Source organism: Eptesicus fuscus, chromosome 3 (genome assembly GCF_027574615.1).
Source record: "Eptesicus fuscus isolate TK198812 chromosome 3, DD_ASM_mEF_20220401, whole genome shotgun sequence".
NCBI lineage: Eukaryota > Metazoa > Chordata > Mammalia > Chiroptera > Vespertilionidae > Eptesicus > Eptesicus fuscus.
In genome coordinates, this window is record NC_072475.1 from 86,826,328 (window position 1) to 86,851,198 (window position 24,871).

At 35.0% G+C, this 24,871-nt stretch overlaps 1 protein-coding gene across 3 annotated transcripts in view; it reads right to left on the minus strand.

The window, feature by feature from the left end:
- Window positions 1-14,399: 14,399 nt before the first annotated feature.
- EPHA3 (EPH receptor A3) overlaps window positions 14,400-24,871 on the minus strand; it is a 360,358-nt gene continuing 349,886 nt past the window's right edge. For all 3 annotated transcript variants that reach the window (XM_008155577.3, XM_008155576.3, XM_054712267.1), the window contains exons 16-17: window positions 22,272-22,427; window positions 14,400-14,505 (exon numbers count right to left, since the gene is read on the minus strand). In XM_008155577.3, the coding sequence (XP_008153799.1) occupies window positions 14,400-14,505; window positions 22,272-22,427 (262 nt within the window). The remainder of the gene's footprint in view (window positions 14,506-22,271; window positions 22,428-24,871) is intronic.

Consider the following 24,871-nt stretch of genomic DNA (forward strand, 5'->3'; position numbering starts at 1 on the left):
TATTCACCCATGAGGAAACAAAAATGACTAAAGTCTTTAGTCGTGTATTAAGATTTTTTCATTACTCAGTGATTTTTCAATAAAGTTTCCCTTTGTATTAACAACAAAAGGGGTGTCTTTCACAAATTATAAAGTCAAAATCAGCAACAATAAATCATGTAATTGATTCAATAATTTTATATATTTCCCAGTGATTATGAGTTTCAATTACATCTCACTTCTTATTTAGTGATACTATACCCATTTAAAAGTGATTAAAATAGATTTTAATTAAATACTTATACACTTATGACTATATCATAATGAACATCTCTAAAGTAGGATGGATTAGTAGAATTTCCATAGAGATCTATTCACATTTGGTTTGTTAACTTATGAGGCATGTGGACATATTATATATATTCATTTAAAATTTCTTCTAGGAATATATAAGAGAATTAATCTAAAAGTGACACATATACTTTATGGCATCTAAATTGTACTCAAAACATGAAATTGAATGGGAAAAAAATGAATTGCATTTAGAAATTGCAGACAATATTTATACTGTTAAAAACTTGCAATTTGATATATTATAAGCCTTACCTAGCACTTTTTTGACACCCAGTAAATATTAATAGACATAAGGAAGAAAGGAAGGAAGGAAAGGAGAGGCTTTTAAAAATAAAGAAGAGAGGAAAAAAGATAAAATATAGACTCTTCCATGTGTTCTTTAGGAAGGAAAGAGTGGAATTCCCCATAAAGCTGTATGTTGCTAAATTCATGATAAAAACATGCTGTTAGCTGTATCATTAAAGGATGCAAAGATGCCCTGAAGGCAAATGTAGGGGCTGAAACAGATGTCCTCAATCATGAGAGTTCATACAAAAACATGCTCCATATGGTTTAGGACAAAAGATGTACAGCTCAACTGGCCCAACAACCAGAGGCGTGCACAGCTCACAGTGGAAAAGAGAAAACAGCTCTCAGTGGGGAAGAGGAAACAGTCTAAGGTGAGCACCATGTTGATAACAGCGTTGGTAATATAATAGCTAATAAGAACATACCCACTAACGTGCTCACCTGTATATACAGAACTGAGCTTTTATTTTTAGTAGTATTTTATATACATGTAAAACTAAAATTTAGAGGCTTTATAAAACTTCAGCTTTTGATATATATGTCAATATCTTTACTAAGGGTAGAATAAATTATTAAAATTTATTTTAGAACTGAAGAAAGAAATTGCATCCAGCCTCTTAGGAAATTGTCCTCTCCTACACATGTGTTCAAGGCAGCGTGTTCTAGCTCTGTTACAAGATCAATCCAGAGATCTGCATGTAGCATTTTAAGCTAATGCTTCCTGAAATAAGCAGTTACTGTTAAGAAACCAATAAAAGTGCTTCTTGCCCACAGGATAATAAGGACATTTCCACCACGATTAAACAGATACAATCGCAAGCTACACAAGGCTAAAAGCCTGCGTAAAGGCCCTATTTTCTTCTCTAACAACCACATTGAATCAAATAGCTGGCCAACTTTTTCCATGCACTTACTGTGTAGGATTAAATCGTTCCTTTAATCAAAATACAAATTTGCTGAATGAATCAGTTTGTCTCAGAGCCTCACATACATGTTTTTTAATTGTTAAAAGACTTTGGAACTTTTTTCAATCATTTCAGACTAAATTTAATAATTTATGTACCCTACATAGCAGGAAGCTATGCTCATTGAGTAGCCATTTACCACATGTAGTCTACTGTAAACTAGAAATATATGACCTTATAATTTAAAACCAAAAAGTGGAAATTAAGTTTTGTATTATTTATGTTGAGATTGAAAAATAGCTTTCATAGAAAGTCAAAATATTCTATTTCATGAAGGAAACTTTCCACCTTATATAGCTTTCTTATAATATTCTTCAAATGTCAAAAACAAAAATAATTTTACTAACAATGAGAAATAAGAGAAAGCTTGTTCTGTGTCTTGAAAATAATCATTGATCACTTTAATGTAAAATATTATTATCAGGATTGACCAAGCATCTAACAATGGTTCCAAATGGCTTCTGAATATTTACTTTTTGAGCCAATTTTCTTCAAAGTTCATTTTTGATGAACATAAATCCTAAAACCAGGCTTTTAACTGGACCAAGATAAGTAAGTAGGGAAAGGAAAAGTACTACTTGAGTATGGAAACTAAGGAAAAACACTCTACCTATAATATTCCATTTTAACACTCTAACTTAGTTAGCTTGATATAATTATTTTTATGTTCATAGTAAAGAAACTGAGTGTAGAATTCATCAAACCTTCAATTTAACTGATAAAAGCAGCTAAAGATTTTCACCTCAGGTTTGTTTGACTCTAAATCCTGATTCCTTACTACTACAGTATAATTTTTAACAAGCAAAATAGAAAGTATTCACAGTAACATATAATATCTGATTAGATTTATGCTTATTTCATATCCATTTAAAATAGTCACTTTTAAATAGCCCTTTAATTTTAAAAACATCTGGGTGCATACAGGTACACAGTGTAAAGGTTAAGAATGTCCTTTAGACTGTTTCAGAATGTAGAAACGAAGAAAAATGAACTTCACTCAACAAGTGGGAGTTTATTTAATAATGCATGGATTGCGGGAAGAGCAAATTATCTTAGTCTCTGAACTATTGCAGGAGTCAGAGGACTAAAATTTTTTCAGGCTTCAACATTAACTTCAATATCCATCTTCAGTACATTTGTTACCTCTCTATTTCACGAATAAATCCAAGGCTTAGAAACATGCCTGGCAGAGAGAAGGTATCCCAAACAAGAAAACAGACAAAAATGCATTAACTGTTGCTATTGCATAAATGCATAGACTTTTTTTGGCTTTTTAAAATTGATAAGTAACTCAGCTAACTTGATACTTCTGTTTCTATTTCCTCAGTTATTTCAGTGATCTACAAGGAAATAAATCCCAGAAGTGAGCTTATATTATAGTGGTGGTTTTTTTATAAATTTTAAAGACATTGATGCTTTCATTAATATGTGTAAGTATAACAATTACAAAAATAAAATGAAGATGAGTTTTATTTTAAAGAGAATAGGCAGAATTACTCTCACATACCAAATCATCCAGAATTATTATAAGAGGACTCTAAATTGTTTTGAATTAACTCCTTAAACTCTGGAGAAGCCAGTTCAAAACCCTCTCATTAGTAACATGGATAATAAATTCATCTTTAATCTTAATTCCTTTAGAAAAATATGACCATTTCAAAACATGTTTTCACTGATATATATACATATATATATATATATGCATTCCTTCTCACTTAAAAATCAAAATATGCAGCTAGGACATGTTTTATTTTTATTTTTAAAAAATATACTTTTATTGATTTTAGAGAGGAAGGGAGAGGGAGAGAGAGATAGAAGTATTGATGATAAGAGAGAATCATTGATTGGCTGCCACCTGCACACACCACACTGGGGATTGAGCCTGCAACCCGGGCATGTGCCCTGACTGGGAATTGAACTGTGACCTCCTGGTTCATAGGTCGACGTTCAACCACTGAGCATGCCAGTTGGGCTATTATTCATAGAACACTGAAATTTTCAAATGAAGATACATTTATAATCATGAATATTAATCACATATTACAAATTGTTAGAATACAAAAATCCTAAAGAAAATATCTACACCAATTCTCATTATTACAGGTAAAAAACAGATTAATTTGTTCATCTAAACATTATCAGAATTTATATGTGTTTTTAGAATTACACTTGTGTCTTATAATACACTAATCAACCATTAAAAATTATACAAAGTATGCTCAAGAACAATAATCCAAAACTATAAAATAAAATAAAAATAATTCTGAAGAAAATATTAAGTAACTCACAGGAAGGCAAGAAAAGAGAAAGAACAAAATGAGAACTAGAGGGAAAATGAAAATAAATAGTAAATTAACAGACCTAAGCCACAGTGTAATTATTTTACAAACAAATCACTTAAATTTACAAATTAACCCAGCCAGTGTGGATCAGCAGTTGAACATAGACCTATGAACCAGGAGGTCATGGTTCAAAATTCATGCATGGGAGGGTACCTCAGCCCAGCCTGCACCCTCTTGCAATCTGGGACCCCTTGAGGGATGTCCGACTGCTGGTTTAGGCTTGATCCTTGTGCCTGCCTGCTCACCCCTAACCGCCTCTGCCTGCCTGCCTGATCGCCCCTAACCACTCTGCCTGCCTGCCTGATCGCCCCCTAACAGCCTCTGCCTTGGCCCTTGTTGCTGTGGCTTCATCCAGAAGGACATCCGGAATGAAGTCTGGAAGGTCATTTGGCTGTCTGGTCTAATTAGCATATTATGCTTTTATTATTATAGATACTCCACCAATCACAGCATAATATACATACTATTCAAGTGCACATGGACCATTCGCCAAAATAAACCTTACCTTGAGTCATAAAACAAACCTCAAGAAATTTAAGAGCAGAAATCATACAGCATATGCTCTTTAAGCATTATAGAATCAAACTAGAAATAAATACCAGAAAAAATAACAGAAAATTCTGAAAACATTTGAAAATTAAACAACACACTTTTAAATAATCCATGGTTAAAAGAGTTAGTCTCAAAATAAATAAATATATAGAGAACTGAATGAAAATTGAAATAAAAGATTAGGAGTTACTAATATTAATGAGATATACCTAAAGTAGCAAGAAGGTGAAAATTTATAGTACTGTATGAATATTTTAAAAGACAGGAAAGATATATTAATAATCTAAGATCCTACCTCAACAAACTAGAAAAAAAGAGCTAAAAATGCTCAACAAAATAAAAATAAGATGACTAGAACTAGCAGGAAAGAAATAATAAAGATAGGAGCAAATACTAATGAAAATAAAAAGAGGAAAATCAATAAATGCAAAAATCGTTCTTAAAAAAAAACAATAAACCTGTAAAACTTTTAGAAAATAAAAGTTGAAAATAGTGATACATAAAATTTAAGTGTTAGTCGTGAAACCAGTGATATTACTTCAGACCACATACTCATTAGAAAGACAACAAGGGAATACCACAAACTACTTTATATCCATAAATTTGACAACCATCAAAATGGATTAATCTCCCAAAGGCTACAAATGACCAAAACTTAACAAAAATGAAATAAACTAAATAGTCACACAACAGTAAAATAAATCAAATTTATAATTTAAAATCTCATTAGAAATGTATCCCCAGACATAGATAACTTCGCTGAAGAAATCTATAAACAATTAAAAGAGAATTAACACAATTTTGTACAATCTCTTCTAGAAAATAAAGGAGGGACGAATGATCTTTAACTTACTTTATGGAGCCCCATACCAAAAGCCCAACAACAACAAAAAAAAAAGTAAAAGAAAAGATAAAGAAGTTAAAGAAAGAAAGAAAAGTACATCCATTGTCTCTGACCTAGAAATCTCATATCTTCCACCAGCATCCATGGAAGTGTGACAAGCCAAATTGTTGGCTTATATATTGGGTAAATTCCCAGACACTTCACAATTCTTGATAGTTCTTTCCCCTCCCTCTCCTCTATGATACTTGTATTTGGAACTAGACACCATGTTGTGAGGAAGCCCAGGTCACAAAAATAGGCCATGTGTGAGTGTTCTACACTATAACCTTTCTATGTCCCCAAATACAGACAACATTAGTAATGAGACATAGGAATGAATGAGCCTTCAGATTATTCTAATCCCCAGGCTTTGAGTCTTCCATCTAAAGCTCAGAAAACATGGAACAGAGGCAAGCTCTTTGCACTGTGTCATGTCTGAATCTCTGACCCGAAAAAATATGAGAAAAGTGTGACTTTAAGTGACTTGGTGATTTATGCCACTCAGTAATATTACATAACCATAGTAAGGAAAGTTCATTAACAAAGAGAACCAAACCAAACCAATTTGCTCTAATAGTTCTTGATTTCTTTTATGTACATGCTGTTTTAGAAGGAAAGCTTTCCTTAAAAAATGTTAGTCTTATTTTTGCTTTTGACAGTTGTTGATTCTTTGAATATTAGTAATATGTCATATATGCATTGCCTTTCTTCACAGTAGAAAAAGGTATAATAGGATTATTTTGTTACCTGTAATGATACTGCATTAAAAATACTTATTGTCCTGACCAGTTTGGCTCAGTGGATAGAGCGTCAGCCTGAGGACTGAAGGGTTCCAGGTTTGATTCTGGTCAAGGGCATGTACCTTGGTTGTGGACACATCCCCAGTAGGGGATGTGCAGGAGGCAGCTGATTGATGTTTCTCTCTCATCGATGTTTCTAACTCTCTATCCCTCTCCCTTCCTCTGTGTAAAAATCAATAAAATATATTTTAAAAATACTTATTCAACAGCTATGAGTTTATTATATGGGTCATGTTAGAATAGACTTGCCTTTACAAAAATCTCTCTCTCTCTCTCTCTCTCTCTCTCTCTCTCTTTGAGAGAAGCATTAACCTAAGTGGAATTTAGTTGTATATTATTCACTGCATCCATGCTGTCTTAGTTGAAAAAGGTAATATTAACAATTTGTCCTCTCACAATACATTTAAAAATTAACTCAAGCAATACTTATTTTGTACCTTCTTATCTATTGTGTGTCAGTTATAGGTTACTGTGTTAGACATTTGATAAATGACACATCACTATTAGGCTAAACTTTACAGGAATGTTAGGCTAGAAACTTCCATGCTCAATTGATGCCTAAACCTAAATGATAGCAAGGCAAAATAAAGAAAATATTGCAATTTGCAAAATGTCTTTGAAAAGAATTAAAAACAGAATAATAATCTAATTAAGTCTGCAAGGCTATACTAACCATTCATGTATTAAAAAAATTGTATTACCCTAAGATATCATTGTAACATGATTTCAATATTCTGTCTCTAGAATCAGAAACATGAAACAAATTGAGTATTAAGGGATCTCTAGCCCAAGATAAATAATAATATTGGCAAGTTGAGCATTCTGTGAAATAGAATATCCAAATGAATTTTGACTAGAGTCTTTTTCTATTTTTGTGTTGCTGAGTTGCTGATATGAAATATATATTTATTATATGAAGCATACCTATGGCAGTTAAATTCAGATAATGTTATCTATAACAATTTGTATTGGCTTCCTCCCAAGGCTTTTGACTTGCTATGTATGAGAATAAATGAGAACCATATGAAAGTCAATAAGTTCTTGATAGTACATGACATTTTTTGTTCTCTCATCCTTGATTTTAGCAAACATTCCAAGGTTTTGGCTTCCATCATTGAGGATGATAGGCTTCAAAAATGTAAGGGAATTTTTTTTTTTGGCTTCATATAAGAATCCCAACTTAACACACTTCCATAAATCACTGGTGTGGAAATCTGTCATAAAATGGCACAAGAGTACTACTTTTTTCCTTGTGGTATTTGGTGTTTCCAAATTAGATTATTTGTTGAATGTTCAAGGGAGCATATTTGCTTGAAGAGTTCACCATATGTCAGACAAATCTCATGCTCTTGAAATGGAGTTCACAGAAATGAAATCAAGGGTAACTGCCTATTCCTTCCTCTACCATGGTAGTAAGAATCAAAGTATTTCTCAGAAATATGAAGCAGAGTAACTACTAACAGAATCACTGAGTAAAATCATGGACATAGAAAAGTGGCAAAATGGAGACTGCCCAAGATCTTAAATCCAGAATTCAGTTCATAATTGCCTTCATATTTTATCATCATTAGTAATATTATACTAACAGGTAATAGAGTGTAGTTATTCAGAAAAAGGATCCTAGAGTTGATCTGGACTTCATCTCTTCTACTTGTTAGCAATATGACCTGGTGTGATTATTAACTCTATGCCTCACACTATAAGGTGAATAACATACTCAGTCCATAGAGTTTCTGGGAAATTATCAAGCAATTCTATTTAAAAAAATATATATTTTTATTGATTTCAGAGAGGAAGGGAGAGGGAGAGAGATAGAAAAATCTATGAGAGAGAATCATTGATTAGCTGCCTCTTGCACACCTCCCCCTGGGGATTGAGTCTGCAACCAGGGCATGTGCCCTGACTGGAATCCAACTATGACCTCCTGGTTCATAGGTGGACACTCATCCAGTGAGCCACACTGGTTGGGCTATCAAGCAATTTAAATTTTTTTATTTGTTGTTATTGTTACTATTGTTACATTTTAATTTAAGTAGAACATTATATTTCTTCAAAAAAGAAAGGTGATAGTCCACCTAGTGGGAAAATATGATTTAATTATGACTATATTCATTAAACTTGTAACTGAGTTTTCCCAGAGAATTTCAGGGTGAGGACTTCAGTAAACCTCCAAAATCTTCATTTTATAGTGTACTAAACTCTACCACTTATTTTCCTAAATTGTGTCTAGATCCCCTGGGTCAATAGAATGTGTATCCCAGATGCCCCATAAGAAGGGTAGTTTTAGTAGGCATGTTGACATTATTTGTACAGAGTAATAGAGTATAAAGGATCAGAAAAGCTTTGGCATTTACCTTGTTAAATTTTTATAGCTAAGCTCTGGTTCAAGGGTCTACTTAAACGACTTAACTGCACTAAGAAAAATAGGAGCATTGAGACCAATGAAAAGAGTCCACAAAATTCTATGAAAATGACCCAATTCTAGCAGAAATAAGTATGTTTAATGATCCAAGATACACAACTGGAACATTGACTAGCTTTATTGACCTCAAGGAAATTTACACTTTCCCTTATAAGGACAAAAATCCCAGGGACATCTTCTTTATTATATTATCAAAAATGGTTCTAATACATTTAATTCCACTTCAATTTTTGAATGCTTATTATATACTTAGCATTGCAAAGGTCAAGGGGGCGCAGTGGTTTACAAGGCACAGTTCCTGTTCAAGGTGCCCTCAGCTATAAGTTGGGATGGGGCATAAAAAAGAGGCAATTTCAATAAGATATGTTATGCAGGATCAATTAGGAATTCTCTCGAAAAATCAGAAATTTACATTGGATCCATGTTGCCTTGTCTCTGAGAGGGCAATGAAGGGTGCTTTTATGAGTCACCACATTCCTCACTTGCTTCACTCATTTTTATAACCTGCTAGGCCCTGGAGGCATTTGTGTTTGTCAGAGGAACTACAAAATTAAATGTGCTCTAATACATTAGTCTGATTGATATTGGAGATATCAGGACTGGAGGCAGATGCATTATTAGGACATTCCTTTATTTAGGAAATCTATGTAAGTAATGAGGTTGTGGTGGGAGACAGAGAAAAGAAGTTAGAATTCCTACGATGGCATAATGGTTTAGGTGATCTAAAATGAGCTAGAGGGAAGAATAAAGGATGGCATTCTAATTGCCAGGTTAATCAAATTGTGAATCATTGTTTCAGTTAAGGATAAGCAAGAAACAGACACCAAGAAGGAATTAGACCAGCAAGAAAAATTTTGGTGGGAATGCTTAAGAAGGATTGGGACCAGGAATAAAAGAAGGCATATGGAGCTTTTAGATAGAAATACACATCTGAAACCTATATATGGAGAGACCAAAGGAGGGAGGATTGGATAGGAAGCTCAGACTGCTGTGGACCTCTGAGAAAAACCTCAGCCAGGATGATTAGAGCATGAGATCCAAAATCGCTTATTACAAAATTCTGTCACTTGAGAGGAAATGGATACACTTTAGTACTTCCACTACCATGTCCTGGGGTAAATTTTGCTTGGGAGTTTGAAACTACAACAGCTTGGGGTTGTCAGCTAATTGCTCTTCTAGTAAGTTCTCTCTTGAAAGGAGATCTGAACAGTTCACACCCTTAGAAGTATTAGATTCAAGTAATAAGAAAAAAGAGTTAAAAATGGTTGTCTGTATGGAGTAAGAAATGAGTGGAGTTAGCAAGAGATTGATGATTTCTTAATAGCATTTTAGAACTATCTGCCTTTACATATTGCATATGTAAGTGACAATGACTTGTGGCAGAGGTTGCTATATAGATTCCAAAAACTTTCCCTTTCCATTTAGGCACACTACTCCTCCCACATTCTCTTCCATTAAGTACAGCAATATGATTGATTTCTAGTTAATAGAAGAGAAGTGATATGTGCCACTCATAAGCAGTGCTCATAAAATCAGCTAGACAACCACTCCCTTGCTTCAGTTGTACTGGCTGATAGATCTTAAGGGTTTAGGCCAGTTGTACTGGCTGATAGAAAGATCTTAAGGCCAGCAGATGGAGAGAGTGTGGGATCTGAATCATTGCAAGCAAGGCCACCTGGCAACTACTTTGGGTTATTCTGTGTTTAAAATGATGGTGATGGTGTTTCTTTCTTTTTTTTTAAGCTGATGACATTTGGAATTTAACTATTATAGCAGCCAGAATTAACTTATGAAAGGTGGTCCAAGATTATATATATATATATATATATATATATATATATATATATATATATATATATATATCTTAGTGTCAAAGACACCTTTTACATTTGAACTTTATCTTTTCCTTTATTGGGTTTATTTATTTTTTGTTGTTTATTGAGTTCAGAGACAGAGGAAGGGAGAGGGAGGGAGGGAGGAAGGGAGAGAGGGAGAGAGAGGGTAGAGAGAGAGAGAGAGAGAGAGAGAGAGAGAGACAGAGAGAGAGAGAGAGAGAGAGAGAGAAACATTGATAGGTTGCCTCCCAATCAGGATTGAACCTACAACCCAAGTATGTGCCCTGCACAGAATGGACCCCACAAGTTTTTTGGTATATGGAACAATGCTCCAATCAACTGAGCTACCCACCAAGGCAGGTATTACATGTTTTAAAAGTTCTATGGCTCACCAATGTGCCTTCCTTGGCACACAGGTTGAAAATCACTGCTCTAGAGTAAGTGCATTGCTTCATGTCTCCAACACCAAAACAGATTTGCAATATCATTTGTTCTACTTATCCCACAGCTTTTCCCCAAATCACCTTTGCAAATAGCCACTGGCACTGTTCCCAGATAATTTTTTTTTATTACAGTAGCCATTATATTATGGAAAGAACACAGAATAAGAAGACTCTGATTTGAAATAACTTTTGTTCTATTCATTAGAGTGACCTTGGGAAGAATTCCACGACTTGATTCCATCATCTACTAAAAGGGATAATATCTCTTCACAGGATTGCTGCAAAGACTTGGTAACTTGTAAATGGTGATAGCAAAGCACCTGCCTCATCTGAGTGCATAATGTACCTTTATTAAATGGATAAATATGTTGTTCTTTACCTATTTCCTTTTATTTAGTTAATCTGCTTACAAATTATCCTTTCCTCCTCTCAACATTTTCAAATGCTATTTCTCCTTCAAGGCAAGCCCAAATCTGATCTTTTATGATCTTTCCTTATCTATTTCCACCACTGTGGAAATGTTGACCACAGGTGTTATCTAGCCTTACATTGTGAGTTAGCTTTTGGGTTTTCATGTACAATGGTTTTTCTATAAGTAGATTGCACTACTTTGACTAGGGACCTACTTTCTACAAAGTATGAGTTGTTTTTTAGTGTTTTCTGAAATTGTGGTTGTTGTTTTTTGTGTTTGTTTGTTTTATTTGGCCTGTTCAGAATTCCTTCCTTTTTTCATAAATGATACTCTGGCTTTTTGACATAACCTACTCTGACACTTCTAATCCCATAGATCAATGATTCCACATAATCACACCCACTACATCCAAGAGCATAACATGAATCCCTCTTCACTAAAGGAGAAAAAAGAAACAGAAGCACATTCTTCATGACTTATATAAATTTCATTGTTTTGTTGTTTAAATAAGCACAGATTTTAATAATATATTTAAAAGTTTCAAAGACCACTTCTGTATTTCAATCTGTAAAAAATATTTTCATTATGTTTATTATAAAAATATAAATGTTCCCACTACAAATCATTTTACATTAGTAAGAGGCCATCTACATTGTACAACATAAACTAAATGAGTAATGTTTTGAAAAGACAAGTTTAAAGTAAATACATATTTTCAATCATATCACATTTATACATTGTTTAGTTGATACTTAGTACAGAATAATCTGGGCAAGGTACCAGAAATAAATAATATATGTAAATCAAATTTACGATACAAAACAGATAATATGGTACATACCATTGTATGGAGATATGGTTTCATGTTTATGGAAAGTCAATGCAGTTTCTGTACAAAGAGATGGCCATCAGCATCTAGTACCTCTACTGCACAGTTAAGAATCGTACACTGTTATGTTTACATATGTACAGGGTAAGAATTGTGTAAAGTAAATGTATAAGAGGTTGGGTAGAAAAATAGTGAAAAAATGAAGAGCAATATACTGTGTATATGACTTCTACTTTCAAACGGAAACCATAGCCAAAATAACAATCCTCAACTTCTATTAGTTGATGAAATGCACAGATTTCGTTGAGTATGCTCAGAATACAAAAGTAAATGCTAGTTGGGGATAAAATGAGATTGAAGCCAGAATTAGGTCTCAGTCTAACATTCCACAACACAAATTTTTGATTACAAAATGGTTTTAGCTGCTTCTAGGCTTAAGTAAAATTTGTAATTAATTTTATCGTTGCATATAACTTTATAAAAATTCATGCTCTTATATATCCAATATAAAATTCTAGTTGGATGATTTGACTGTAAGGAATATTGCCGGATTTAAGAAATAATCTCATATGTGAAGGTTAAACTTAAACCTTATTACAGTAAACTTACAACATATTAGCACTTGTGAATTTTGATTTGATTGTAAGCTGTATAATGTTCCAGTTTGCATAAAAACATAAAGTTTGCAGTATTTTTATCCATTGTATTCTTATGACATACATATTTATTATTCTCATAAAATGATCATATCAGCACTAGAAGATAAAGATAGAGCTAAAATGTTTTAGTGGCTAGATCTATACCAGGTACAGCTTTTCAAATATTACTGATTATGCTCATATTTGACCTTTATGAATAGTAAGTCTAAGTTCCCACAATGAGAGATCTCTCCACTGCCTACAGATTTTGAATCATTGCTAGATAACCATTTTATTTATTTCAAAAATAATACTGTTTATGTAAAGTAATTTAATGCTTCTAATTTATACACCAACATTACAACAGGTGCATTTCAGTGAAAGACTCTTTAAGATAATAATACCTGCAATAGATTATTACAATGCTTAATTAATTAAACTAAACCCCCATTATTCAGATGAATAGTTTAGTTATAATCATTAGCTAAAAACAGCTCAGCAATTATAAGCTAATATATTGAGTGACATTTCATAGCCTGTCAGAAAGTGATTGTTTTTTACTTATGCATTGGCCAATAGGCTGTGTTGCCAATTAATGCAGCAATTGAAATAGGATTCTAATAATTTCCAGTGTAGCTATTCTCTATTTAGGAGCTCTAACTTAGCTTCTTTACCAACGAATTGTTTCCTAAACACCAGAGTAGGGCAGGTATGCCATTGAGAATCCATTACTTACAAGCCAGCATATTACACTAAATTAGGAGCATACATTTTATATTAAATGGAGAGACAAAAATGTGTGAGATAATTCAGACTGTGACATTTGGTTAGTGAATGAACAGGGGAATGATTTGATTCCTATATATACATGGATGTTTTGAAAATCTGGAAAGAAGCCCATCATTCCCTATGTTTAGTTTTCCATGTTTCCTACTGCTGACAATTTGAGAGAGCATTTGGCACTGGGCTGTGACAAATCCAAATTAAGTAATTGAGGCATAAATAGAAAACAATAAAAACAATTAGAAAGAAAATAAATATGTACTTTTCTTCAAAATTAAGACACATTTTACATGATAATACTTAACAAAGCTAATAATTATAAATGTATGGTACTTAAAACAGCTACAAACTTTATATGCTTTTTAACAGATAAAAAAGAATAATACAATGAAAAGGTAGTAAATATGGCCAGATAGTTTGAGGTATAAATTCCTCTGTTTTTCTTGCTTTTAAAGAAAAAAAATACCTGTTACAGATTTCTTCTGTATAGAAAAATATCACAAGTCTTTTTCTTTGTGGCTAGTACTGAACAGAGCCATTATGTTCATTATGTTATTTCACTTGTTTTGCTTTTATAATAGTCAGTATATGATCCATGGCTCTAGGCTAGCTCTTCATCATTTCATGCTGAAGAATTTTAATTTCATCCATCAACTAATATAAAAAATCAATTGCAAAACAAAATAACACCCACCCAATCCGTTAAATGATATGGGAAAATATAGAGTTTTTAAATTCCATTTTAAGGCATTTGTACTCATATATGAGTGTCTTATAGGGTTTGAAACTTCCACCAGTATCTCCAGCATTATCATCTGTCTGCAGAGTGACGCTACATCTTCCACAGCCACCGCTTCCTTTGAGAAATAGCCCTTTACACTGGAACCGGACCATTCTTTGATTGTGTTTCTAGAGCTTTAATGCTACTGATGATCTTCTTCTGTGGCCCAACCACAGTGACACCAACCTTTTTCATGTCACTGTAAAAAAAAAGAGAAAATGTTTGGTGAGAAACATTGTTTCCTGGATAGTATGTAAGCATGAGATTTTCAGTTAGCAAAGCTTATAAAATCATATATCTTAGTGGTTTGGACATAATTTTTATTTTTACATCATCCATGTATAGTATCCTGGCCATTTCACCTCTAATATTGTAGAAGAATATAAATGTTATAGTGGGTTGAATAGTGTCCCCTCAAAATTAATGTCCACCCAGAACTACAATAGGGTCTTGGCATATGTAATTAAGACAAAGATCAAGATGAGATAATACTGGATTAGGGTGGACTCTAAATCTGATGAAACTATTCTTATTAGAGACAGAAAAGGACACACAATAACAAAGAAAAGAGATACATGTGTAGATGGAAGCAGAGATTGGAGTTATGTTGCCATAAACCAAGGAATGCTGCGATTCACCAGAAGCTGGAAGTAAGGAAGGATTCACCCTTAAAGACTGGTAGCCCTGCTAACATCTTGATTTCTGACTTCTGGACTCCAGAAATGTGAGAAAACAGATTTTGGTTGTTTAAGCCAATACATTTGTGGTAATTTGTTATGACAACCGTAGGACACTGATATAGATGGTCACACATTCTTTGTGGGGCATTATCCCATTCCCTTGAGTCTGGGCCAGCTCCAGGACCACTTTGATTGACAGAGTATGTCAGAAGTGACACTGTATCAGTTTCTACCCTCGGGTATTCAGAAACTGCCAGATTCAACTTCTTTTCCCTTAGGACACTCTCTCTGGGCCGCAAAGTGCCATATATGAAGTCTAACTACCCGGAGACATTGGAGAGACCATCTGAAAGTACTTAGTCTGCAGTCTCCACTATGTAGCCATGTGCACCATGAGACAGGAGTGAGACCATCTCCAGCCCTCCAGACAAGACCATATTCCTGTTAGATGAATACTTCAGTCAGCACTAACACTACAGCAGAACTGCCTGCCTAGCTCTGTCCAAATTCATAACCCGTGACATTGTGATATGCAAGAAAATTGTTGTTTTAGCATTTAAGTTTTAAAACAGTTTGTTGTCAGCCATAGATAACTGGAACAATTTCTTAAAAGTATAAATTGCTTTCAAAGTAAAAAAATATATAAGAATTTATTTCTATCAAAGTTACTAAATTTAAAATAGTTTAAACTTAGAAACCAGACATAAAATGAAGATTATAAGAACAAAAAAAATTTCGTTAAAAAAATGTTATATGAACATGTGCAAATTATTAATTAAATATTCTTGACTCATGTAATTATTTCATATATTCACCTCTTTCAGATATTGACTCAAACATCCCCATCTCATGAGACCTTCCTGACCCTTCTTTTTTAATATTATAAAACCTCTCTATATTCATACCTCCACTTCATATTTTATTTTCTTGTTTCATTTTCTTCCAAACATTTTTACTATTCAGCATGTTACCTTTCTTTCTGATTTATTTTCTTAATTCTCTATTTTGCTCCACAAGGATGTGAATTTCATATGAATAGGCATTCTTGTTGGTTTTGTACTCTGCTTAGCAACCATACTCTGAACAATGGTTATCATTTAGTAGGGGCTCAATATGTATTTAGTAAAGAATGAATCAATAGTCCAAAATACAATTATCTGGGGAAATTGATAGAGGAGTAAAGTATCACTTGTCAAAGAAACCCAGGCAAATTGAGAATGGCAAGAAGAAAACACATACACACACACACACACACACACACACACACACACACACACACACACACACACGGGGCTCCTTTATATTGAGCCTATAGGAAAGAATGAGAAATTGGGAGTTTCAACTACATGGACTAATGATTCCTTAAGACATGAGTTCCCAAGCAGTAAAGGTGGGCAAGCAGAAAATAGGTAACAATTTAAAATCAATTTAGATGAGAATTAAGTATCTCCTGCATAAAATTAACCAAGACTGGTTGCATGCCTATCACCTGAGCTGGCAACGAAATTTCTGATGATCTGCAGGTCACCATCCTGGTGCCATTCATGGGGCTGATAAATTTTCTATGGACACCTTGTATTTTTCCCAAGGTCCTCTCTGATTATACTCTTCAGCTGCTTTGCTTCATCAGAAAGGCTAGTGGGAAGTGACATCAGACTTGTCACTCTTCATGTAACTGTGGATAATGAAACCTTCACTTAGAGAATATAGGCTATTTGTATTGATCCCCACTTTTGAAAGAATGTGCATTCTATGGGATTTTGATTCTTTATATACCTTGCATCTATCTTCAAAATGAACAACAAACATTTCCATTCTAGTCTCCAAATTATATCAAAGTCAGGTTATGAATGTACAGCCAGAAAACAAGGCAGATATAAATATATGTGTACAAATCAATAGATCCTTTCTCTTTTTGTATTTCTTCTAACATCTTTCTTCCAATTCTATATCATATTTTTATGACTCACTAATATTTGTCTCTTCCTTTTCTCCTTTTTTAAAAGCTCAAAAAAAGATAATAATGGATAGCAGAAAAAAAAAGAATGTTTCAAGGCAGTATACTAATTTCCTGAGCTCTTTGAGAAATTTAAGCACAATGACAGAGTAATATGACACAGTGCCATGCTATGACTCTTGGCTCTGACCACCCTCTGGAGCACCTGGACCTTAGCAGCCAGGTAAAAATCAGATGCTGAGCACTCACAGAACTCTCCGAAGGTCCAGCCCAACTCTGAGGCTCCTGATTCACTAGGAAGAACTGAGTCTTCTTCAGCCCAATGCCCACTCATCACTTCTTTATAGATGTATGTTCCAAGCTAACGCCTCAAGAAATATTCATAAAACTTTCAGATTCCATGTCTCAGAACCCAATATAAGCAAAATTTTAATAATAAGCATAATTCTATGTTTAATGCCAAGGATTATATTGGAAAAGAGAATTAAAGCAATAATCCCTTTAGGTTATGATTTAGCTTGGGTTTTTTATGGAGTCTCCACTCTATCTACCCTCTCCATGTCTTCTACCCACCACCTTGCCATGTACAAAATTGTTCTAAACATGCAGCTGCTATAGTCTCAATAATACTCCCACATGCTTATATCATTTTGACTACCCTGTTCAGAAGGGCAGTGGATAAGTTCAAGACCACAGGACAACTCAAGATTGAGACCAGAGGTTAATGAGCTATATGGTACTTCAAAGGCAAAAGGATAGGTGATGACACTTGGAAAATGGCATCTAAGAGAACAGGATAATGACATGTTGCAATTAATCTGCCTAATATTCATTCCACACACCTCATTCTCTCTCCAGAGTCGATGGTCACTTTTGCCCCCTTTCTCATTCTCTTTTCTTCCTTCTTACATTAACCTTCTGAAATCCATCTTAGGCTATTACATATTTTAAAAAATATGTTATATATACTGAATAAAATTGCATATTTTCTGGATTTCATCTGAAAATGAAATGACTTGAGTAGCTTGCTGTAAATGAAATTCTGAACTAACTGAAATAAGTTAATGCTTATTTAAGTTTGAAGCCCTATTGAACTTTTTCTGTGATTTGATAGTCTGGATAAAAAAAATAATTTAATATCCTTTTTCAGCTATCACTATCTTATTTTAGAAGACTCTCTAGTGTTATTTAGTCAAGGGAATAATTTCTGAATTGAGTCTGAATGGCACAAAGAAAATAAGGATTGAAAGAAATCAAATTCAAACAATAAACTTAAGACTGAAAAAAGGATGAAATATTGGGTTAAATATTTTAAAGGACTTGAGATATCAATGTTGCCTCATTAGAATTCCCCAAATAATTAGTGTATGAAATGTATTTTTCTTTTAATTCTCATTTTTGTAGTATAAACTATGGGCAGAAGGTACACCACACTGAGATCTAAGAAATAATTTTTTTCAAGGAATTTCAGGCCAATAGATTTTAATTCTATCTTGTTCCTGAGTTCAGGAGAAAGGACAGAAGAAAGATCATTGTGGAGTTTGAAATACAGAGAGATCTGAAACCATGTGACAGTGTGAAGAACAAACCTGAAAGAGTTGAGTCTCAGGAAAGTCAGTTTTCATCTTGAATGTACAGATTGTTTAAATAATAATAACAACTATAAAGTGAAAATATTCTAACCAGCAAAAAAGAGCTTACTGTCTAACACTGTATGGTTGAGACAAATACATTTCTCAATTGGAAATGTAACAAATGCTGCCACTTCACCTTTTTAAGCAAATAGTTTCTTAACATATTCACAACTTACAATGTCTGACTGTATTTAAATTGTGAGCTGGCAGTTAATCATATTAACAATGTTCTGTCTCATCCACTTCATTATTTAAAAGCTATAAGTGTTGATATTTTATTTAAAATAAACATTTATAAAATGTTGCCTTTGAAAATCTAGCAATGGTGCAGAAATACTCAACTGTGTTTGCTCTCTCCTATGCTTCTGTGCCCCAAGGCAGGTGTCTTGTATATCATAACCCCACTGTTTATATTAATAAAGTAAGAATTAAAAATATTTAAATATATTACTATATCCTGTGATTGTTTATGATAAAAATAACTACTACGGAAACTCAAGGCATGTTGCAGATTTGAGTCAGAAGTCTATTCAATAAACAGTGAATTTCCCTCTAAACAGGAATGCCAACACAGGTTAAATAGACTAGAATGAGCTTATTTCTTAAGAACTATTTTCCTCTCCCATAGTAATATATGAGGTCCTTTTGTGACTTGTGTTTCTGATTGGAATATTATGCCATGAATGACAAACTTCTTTACCTACTTACTAGGTACTTATATTTCTAATAGAGGCCCAGTGCATGAAATTGGTGCATGGGCGGCGGGAGGGTCCCTCAGCCCAGCCTGCACCCTCTCCAATCGCACATCCCTCTCACAATCTGGGACCACTGGCTACTAACTGATCACCTGCTTGCTTGCCTGATTGCCCCTAACCCCTGCCTGCCTGCCTGATCACTCCCTAACTGCTCCCCTGCTGGCCTAATTGCCCCCAACTGCTCTCCCATGCTGGCCTGATCGCCCCTAACTGCCCTCCCCTGCCAGCCTGATCACCCCTAACTGCCTCTGCCTCAACCCCCACCACCATAGCTTTGTCCGGAAGGAAGTCGGACATCAGGAAGATGGCTGGTCGACCTGGTCTAATAAGCATATTACCCTTTTATTAGTATAGATAGATTATATAGGATAGGATTGCTTAAATGGTGTGTGGGGGGGGGAAGCCTTTTTCATCAGGAAGAGATGCTCTTTGCAGACAAAAATACATAATCCCTATATCTGGACTGATAGCCAGCCATATGCACCATACTGCCAAACCAGTTATTAAAAAATTGAACTGTTTTCTTACACCTTACATCAAACAGCTGTTGCCCTTAAAACCCCTCCTCAGCCCACACCTTAGGTTGTGCCTTCGCAGTTAACCCAGATTAGATTCTGATTGGTCAGTTTCTATGCCAGTCAGCGTCAAAAGCTCCACCTCCTAGGCAGCCATTGGCTCTTCTGGGAAATCCAGAACAGCCCTGCAGACAGCTGTCTCTCTCTCTGGGCCTGATCTGCAGCCTCCACAGCAGCTGCTGATCAGGCCCTGCCTCTCTCCTCTCTGGGCCTCACCAGCAGCTGAGGGGGCTGCTGATCAGACCCTGCCTCTCTCTTTTTCCAGGCCTCACCAGCAGACACAGCGGCTGCTGATCAGGATCTGCCTCTCTCTCCAGGTCTCTCTCTGGGCCTGATCCACAGTCGCTTTGGCAGAGGTGAGGTCGTTAGGCCTCTGGCCCGACCTTGGGCCAGAGGCCTAACGACCTCACCACACCCGCCTCGCCCTGACCACCCCCCCCCCCCCCACCACCCCACCTGCCTGCCTGCGCCAGCCTTGTGGGCCACAGGGGAGGGACGAAGAGGTGCTCCATGCACTTCCTGGTGACCAGTCGTCAGTCTGGTTGTTTAGGTCATGATGGCCCTAGGCTATTATTAGTATAGATTAATTGCACTGCATATTCCTTTTTGATAGCTATTCTGTAGCTCTCCACATTGGCTTTGTTTAAATGATTGACAAGATGATAATGAAAGCTTTAAATATTCAACAATATTTAAATATTCAACAATATTTAAATATTCAAATATTGGTAGGAGAGGTTAAGACAAAGGAAATCGAGGGCAACAAAGAGATTGTTTTAAGAAACAAAGATGAAAGATAGAAGATTCAGAAACAAAGATGGACACAGTTTGCAAACAAACTGTACAAGCTGCAAAACTATGTATACGTTGGTGTATCTGACCAACACAAAAGCTTTTTTTGTTTTTGGAACAGTTCTCTGTTTTACCCTCAGGAAAAGGCTCCTAGGGCCAAGTTCATGCCATCTTTTGAACAGAAATAGTTATATAATAGGAAACATATGACTTTGAAGGTGCCATCTATAAGCAGGACTGAGCCCATCAAAATTTTCTTTTGATGACTTAGAGTTAAGAGAGTTGGGCCCTAGTCAGGTGAGTAGCAAACTAAGAATGCATGATTGAGGGCTGAGAAAGCCATTTTTATCTAATGTTCATGGGAGTGCAGCAAAAGTCACTGTGCAGAAAAAGAAAAGAATGATGCAGGTTATATTAAGAAATGAAGTAAATTGACTCTCATTCACAGAGAGAAGAATATGGTTTCTAGTTCTTTACTGCCAGTTCCCAATTACCATAGCTTGTGAACAAAGATAACTGTTATTGAATAGTCACTGGATTCACTTGATAAACCGCCTTCCGTTAAGCCCAGGGGTTTCCCAAGTCAAAGAATTGCTATTATCCAAATATCTCTGTCTAAGAAATACATCATATTATATTTATTATTGGCTTTTAACACATCAATCCATATTAATTACGGATACTAAAGGCCCGTAGCATGAAGATTTGTGCAATAGGCTTTCCTTCCCCTGGCTGCTGGCACCGGTTTTCCTCTGGCACCCGGGACCCAGGCCTTCACTCTGGCCGGAGCCTTCAGTCTTCTCTGCTCTGGCCTGCGTGCCACTCCTGCAGCTCCCTCTACCCCCCGCCCTCCCCCTCATACCAAGCATCCCTCCCTGCCCAACTGCTCTGTGCCTGCATATGCCATCTTTGTTGGGTTAATTTGCATACTCACGCCTGATTGGCTGGTGGGTGTCACGGAGGTACGGTCAATTTGCTTATTTCTCTTTTATTAGTGTAGATTCTGTTTTTCTAATCTGAATATAAGCTTTTAAGGAATACAATAAAGTAATACCTTAAACTTATTTGTAACTTAATTTTTAAAGATGATATCCTTCATAGATTCAATCATAGATGATAATGTGCTTATTTAGCAGCTGTGAAAGCTGCTTCTGACTTTAGCATGTCTCCCTGTATAGCAGCTTATCCACTTAAAGTTTTCTTTTCCATTTCCACAGGGACTATGTTTTGTTAAAAGTAACAGAAAACACAAAATCATCATGCCCTATCTACTCATGTTTTCAGTTAGGGGCTTGGGTGTTTGAAGTTGGGTACAGATATGTATCTGTTGGTCTATCTGAAGTAGGTCATAGTTGAGTGAACACACCTTTTGTGAAGGAAGAAGACACATCAATACACATAAACCCAAAAGGTGTTATTTATAAAGAGAGAGACCCAGGATCCAGTTCAGTGGTTACAGGGGATAGTAAGTACCTCAGAGGTTCAACTAATATTTATAACACATTAATCTAAAACATGTATGCTCAGTAGAAAGTTTAGAATCATTCAGTCCTCTTAAAAACTTTTTCTTACTCTGTAGAAATCTTGGCTATGGTGTCACAAGAACTGTATTCCACGCCTGTGAAGATTTCTTTGCACTGTGCTGTTCGAACACCATTAAGCCAGTCACTTGTTGTGCGGAAGGTAGTGATGTCGACATTGCTTTGGTCCAGAAGAAGGTTTGATGGCCTGCAAGAAAAGAAAATACCAAAGGGAGAGAGGCCAGGAGTCAGCAGAGTTTCTGGATGTCAAGATTTGATACCTTTTTAAAACACTAAAACTTGGCCAGTGAAGTGCATAAATATATCCATACATACTTTACTAATTTAATCCATTTAACCATTAGCAAAGATGATCTTAATTTAGGATACAGTTATTACAAACATGATGCACTGAATAAGTTGTTGTCTACTTTAATTATGGATTTGGTTTCCCATATTAAATCCTGGCCAATGTTCAGGTTATTGTCTGTCTAAATGACAATTTGGACAGCATCAACTATACTTATAACAAGACACAAAGTCAGCACAGATTTAAATAATGTCACAAATGTCATTAAAAATAAAAATAACAAAAAGAGTGAAAAGCAGTGATGAGTAACAAATGAAATCATTGCATATGTGACAACACCAAAAGGAGAGTTCATCCTATATAGAGAGTTATACTTGTATATGTAGAGTTCAATATATATATGTACATTTGTCTATATAGTTTATAGAGAGATAGATGATGGATAAGTGAATAATAAAAAGAGAGAGACTTTTTCATTCTACTTATTTCACTAAATATGATATGATTTCACTCATATGTGGGATATAAAACAGAAAGTAAACAACAAGACAAAAAAACACACAAACTCATAGACACAGATGATAGTATGGTGGTTACCAAAGTGATAGGGGGTTACAGGAGAGGTAGAGGAGGGTAAAGAGAGTTAAATATATGGTGATAGAAGGAGACTTAACTTTAGGTGGTGAACATACAATGCAATATACTGATCATGTATTATTAGAATTGTACACTTGAAACCTATATAATCTTATTAATCAATGTCATCCCAACACATTTAATAAAATTAAAAAAGAGAGAGAAATTAATTGTTACTGTGATTTGTATTGCACAATATAACCAGCATTAAAAGGACTTTATAGCCCAGCCATTGTGGGTCAGTGGTTGAATGTTGATCCATGCACCAAGAAGTTGCTGGTTCGATTCTGTGTCAGGGCACATGCCCTGGTTTCAGGCTTCTTCTATATTGGGAGGTGTGCAGGAGGCAGCCAATCAATGATTCTCTCTCATCATTGATGTTTCTATATCTCTCTCCTTCTCCCTTCCTCTTTCTGAAATCAATAAAAAGATTTTTTTAAAAAGAGAAGATCTAGCATTGTTTTATATAATTACAGGCCTAACCATAGATCTATTACCAACTGTCATATGGTGAACCAAAGGGATGTGAAAGAAATGGAAGAGAGCATATTTTCACCCCAGAAGAGCCCAAAGAAGCAGCCTTTTGGTGAACTGCCCTTAGGGTAGGTTTTTCAGCTCTCAGTAACCTCTTTTTTTTATATATATATTTTTATTGATTTCAGAGAGGAAGGGAGAGAGAGAGAAAGATAGAAACATCAATGATGATAGAGAATCATCAATTGGCTGCCTCCTGCATGCTCCCCACTGGGGACTGAGCCCACAACCCGGGCATGTGCTCCCGACCGGAATCGAACCTGGGACCCTTCAGTCCGCAGGCCAACGCTCTATCCACTGAGCCAAACCAGCCATGGCTCAGTAAACTCTTTAATTTTCCTTTAACTCATGAGACTGAAACCAGTCCCCAGGTGGACAATTGTCCCATTACTTTATCTTAGAAAGGTCCATGGGTTCAAATAGTCTATATTTATTTGTACTTTTAGTCTATAGGATTAATACATGAAAAATACTACCATATTTTCTTGGTCCAATAATTTTGTTGTAGTTGTATTGCTAATTATTCTTCTTACATCAGTAGCTTAGCTGGTAATGGAACATGAGGTTAGGTAGATGGACCAGGGTTTGAATCATGCAGAAGAGCTAGATTTATATTAAGTATGTTTAAAGAAGAATAGTCCTTCTTAAGAAAATGCACAGAGGGCAAGCTGAGGATGGGATCTCTGGTTGCATGGTGCATTAATTAATATGTCTGCAAACTTTAGGATCTTTTCGATGTGGACCAAATGTCTCCATGGACATTTGGACAGTATCATTGTCTTTTAAAGTGTCATAACCTATTTTTTATCCTATAACTGAGAGGGTACATTTGGATTTTTACCTCTTCTGAACATTTTATATTTTGTGATACTGCAGTACCATTTAATCAGCATTGAGCTCTTGAAACCTTTAAACATTATTTCAAGTTAGTGAATATTAGAATATTTTTAAACCAGAACTTCACATTTTCATATATATTGAAAATTAATAATTGGCCTAAATGTAACCCACCTTTTGAAATGTTTTTTTTTTAAGTTCAAAATTTATAATTATTTTTCAAAAGACACCAAAACTAGTGAAAAATATGTTAACATGAATTTATCATTATTTTAGAAACAAATTAGCTTTTTAAGGTACCAATTCCAATATTTTTAGAAATAGTATGAAATAAC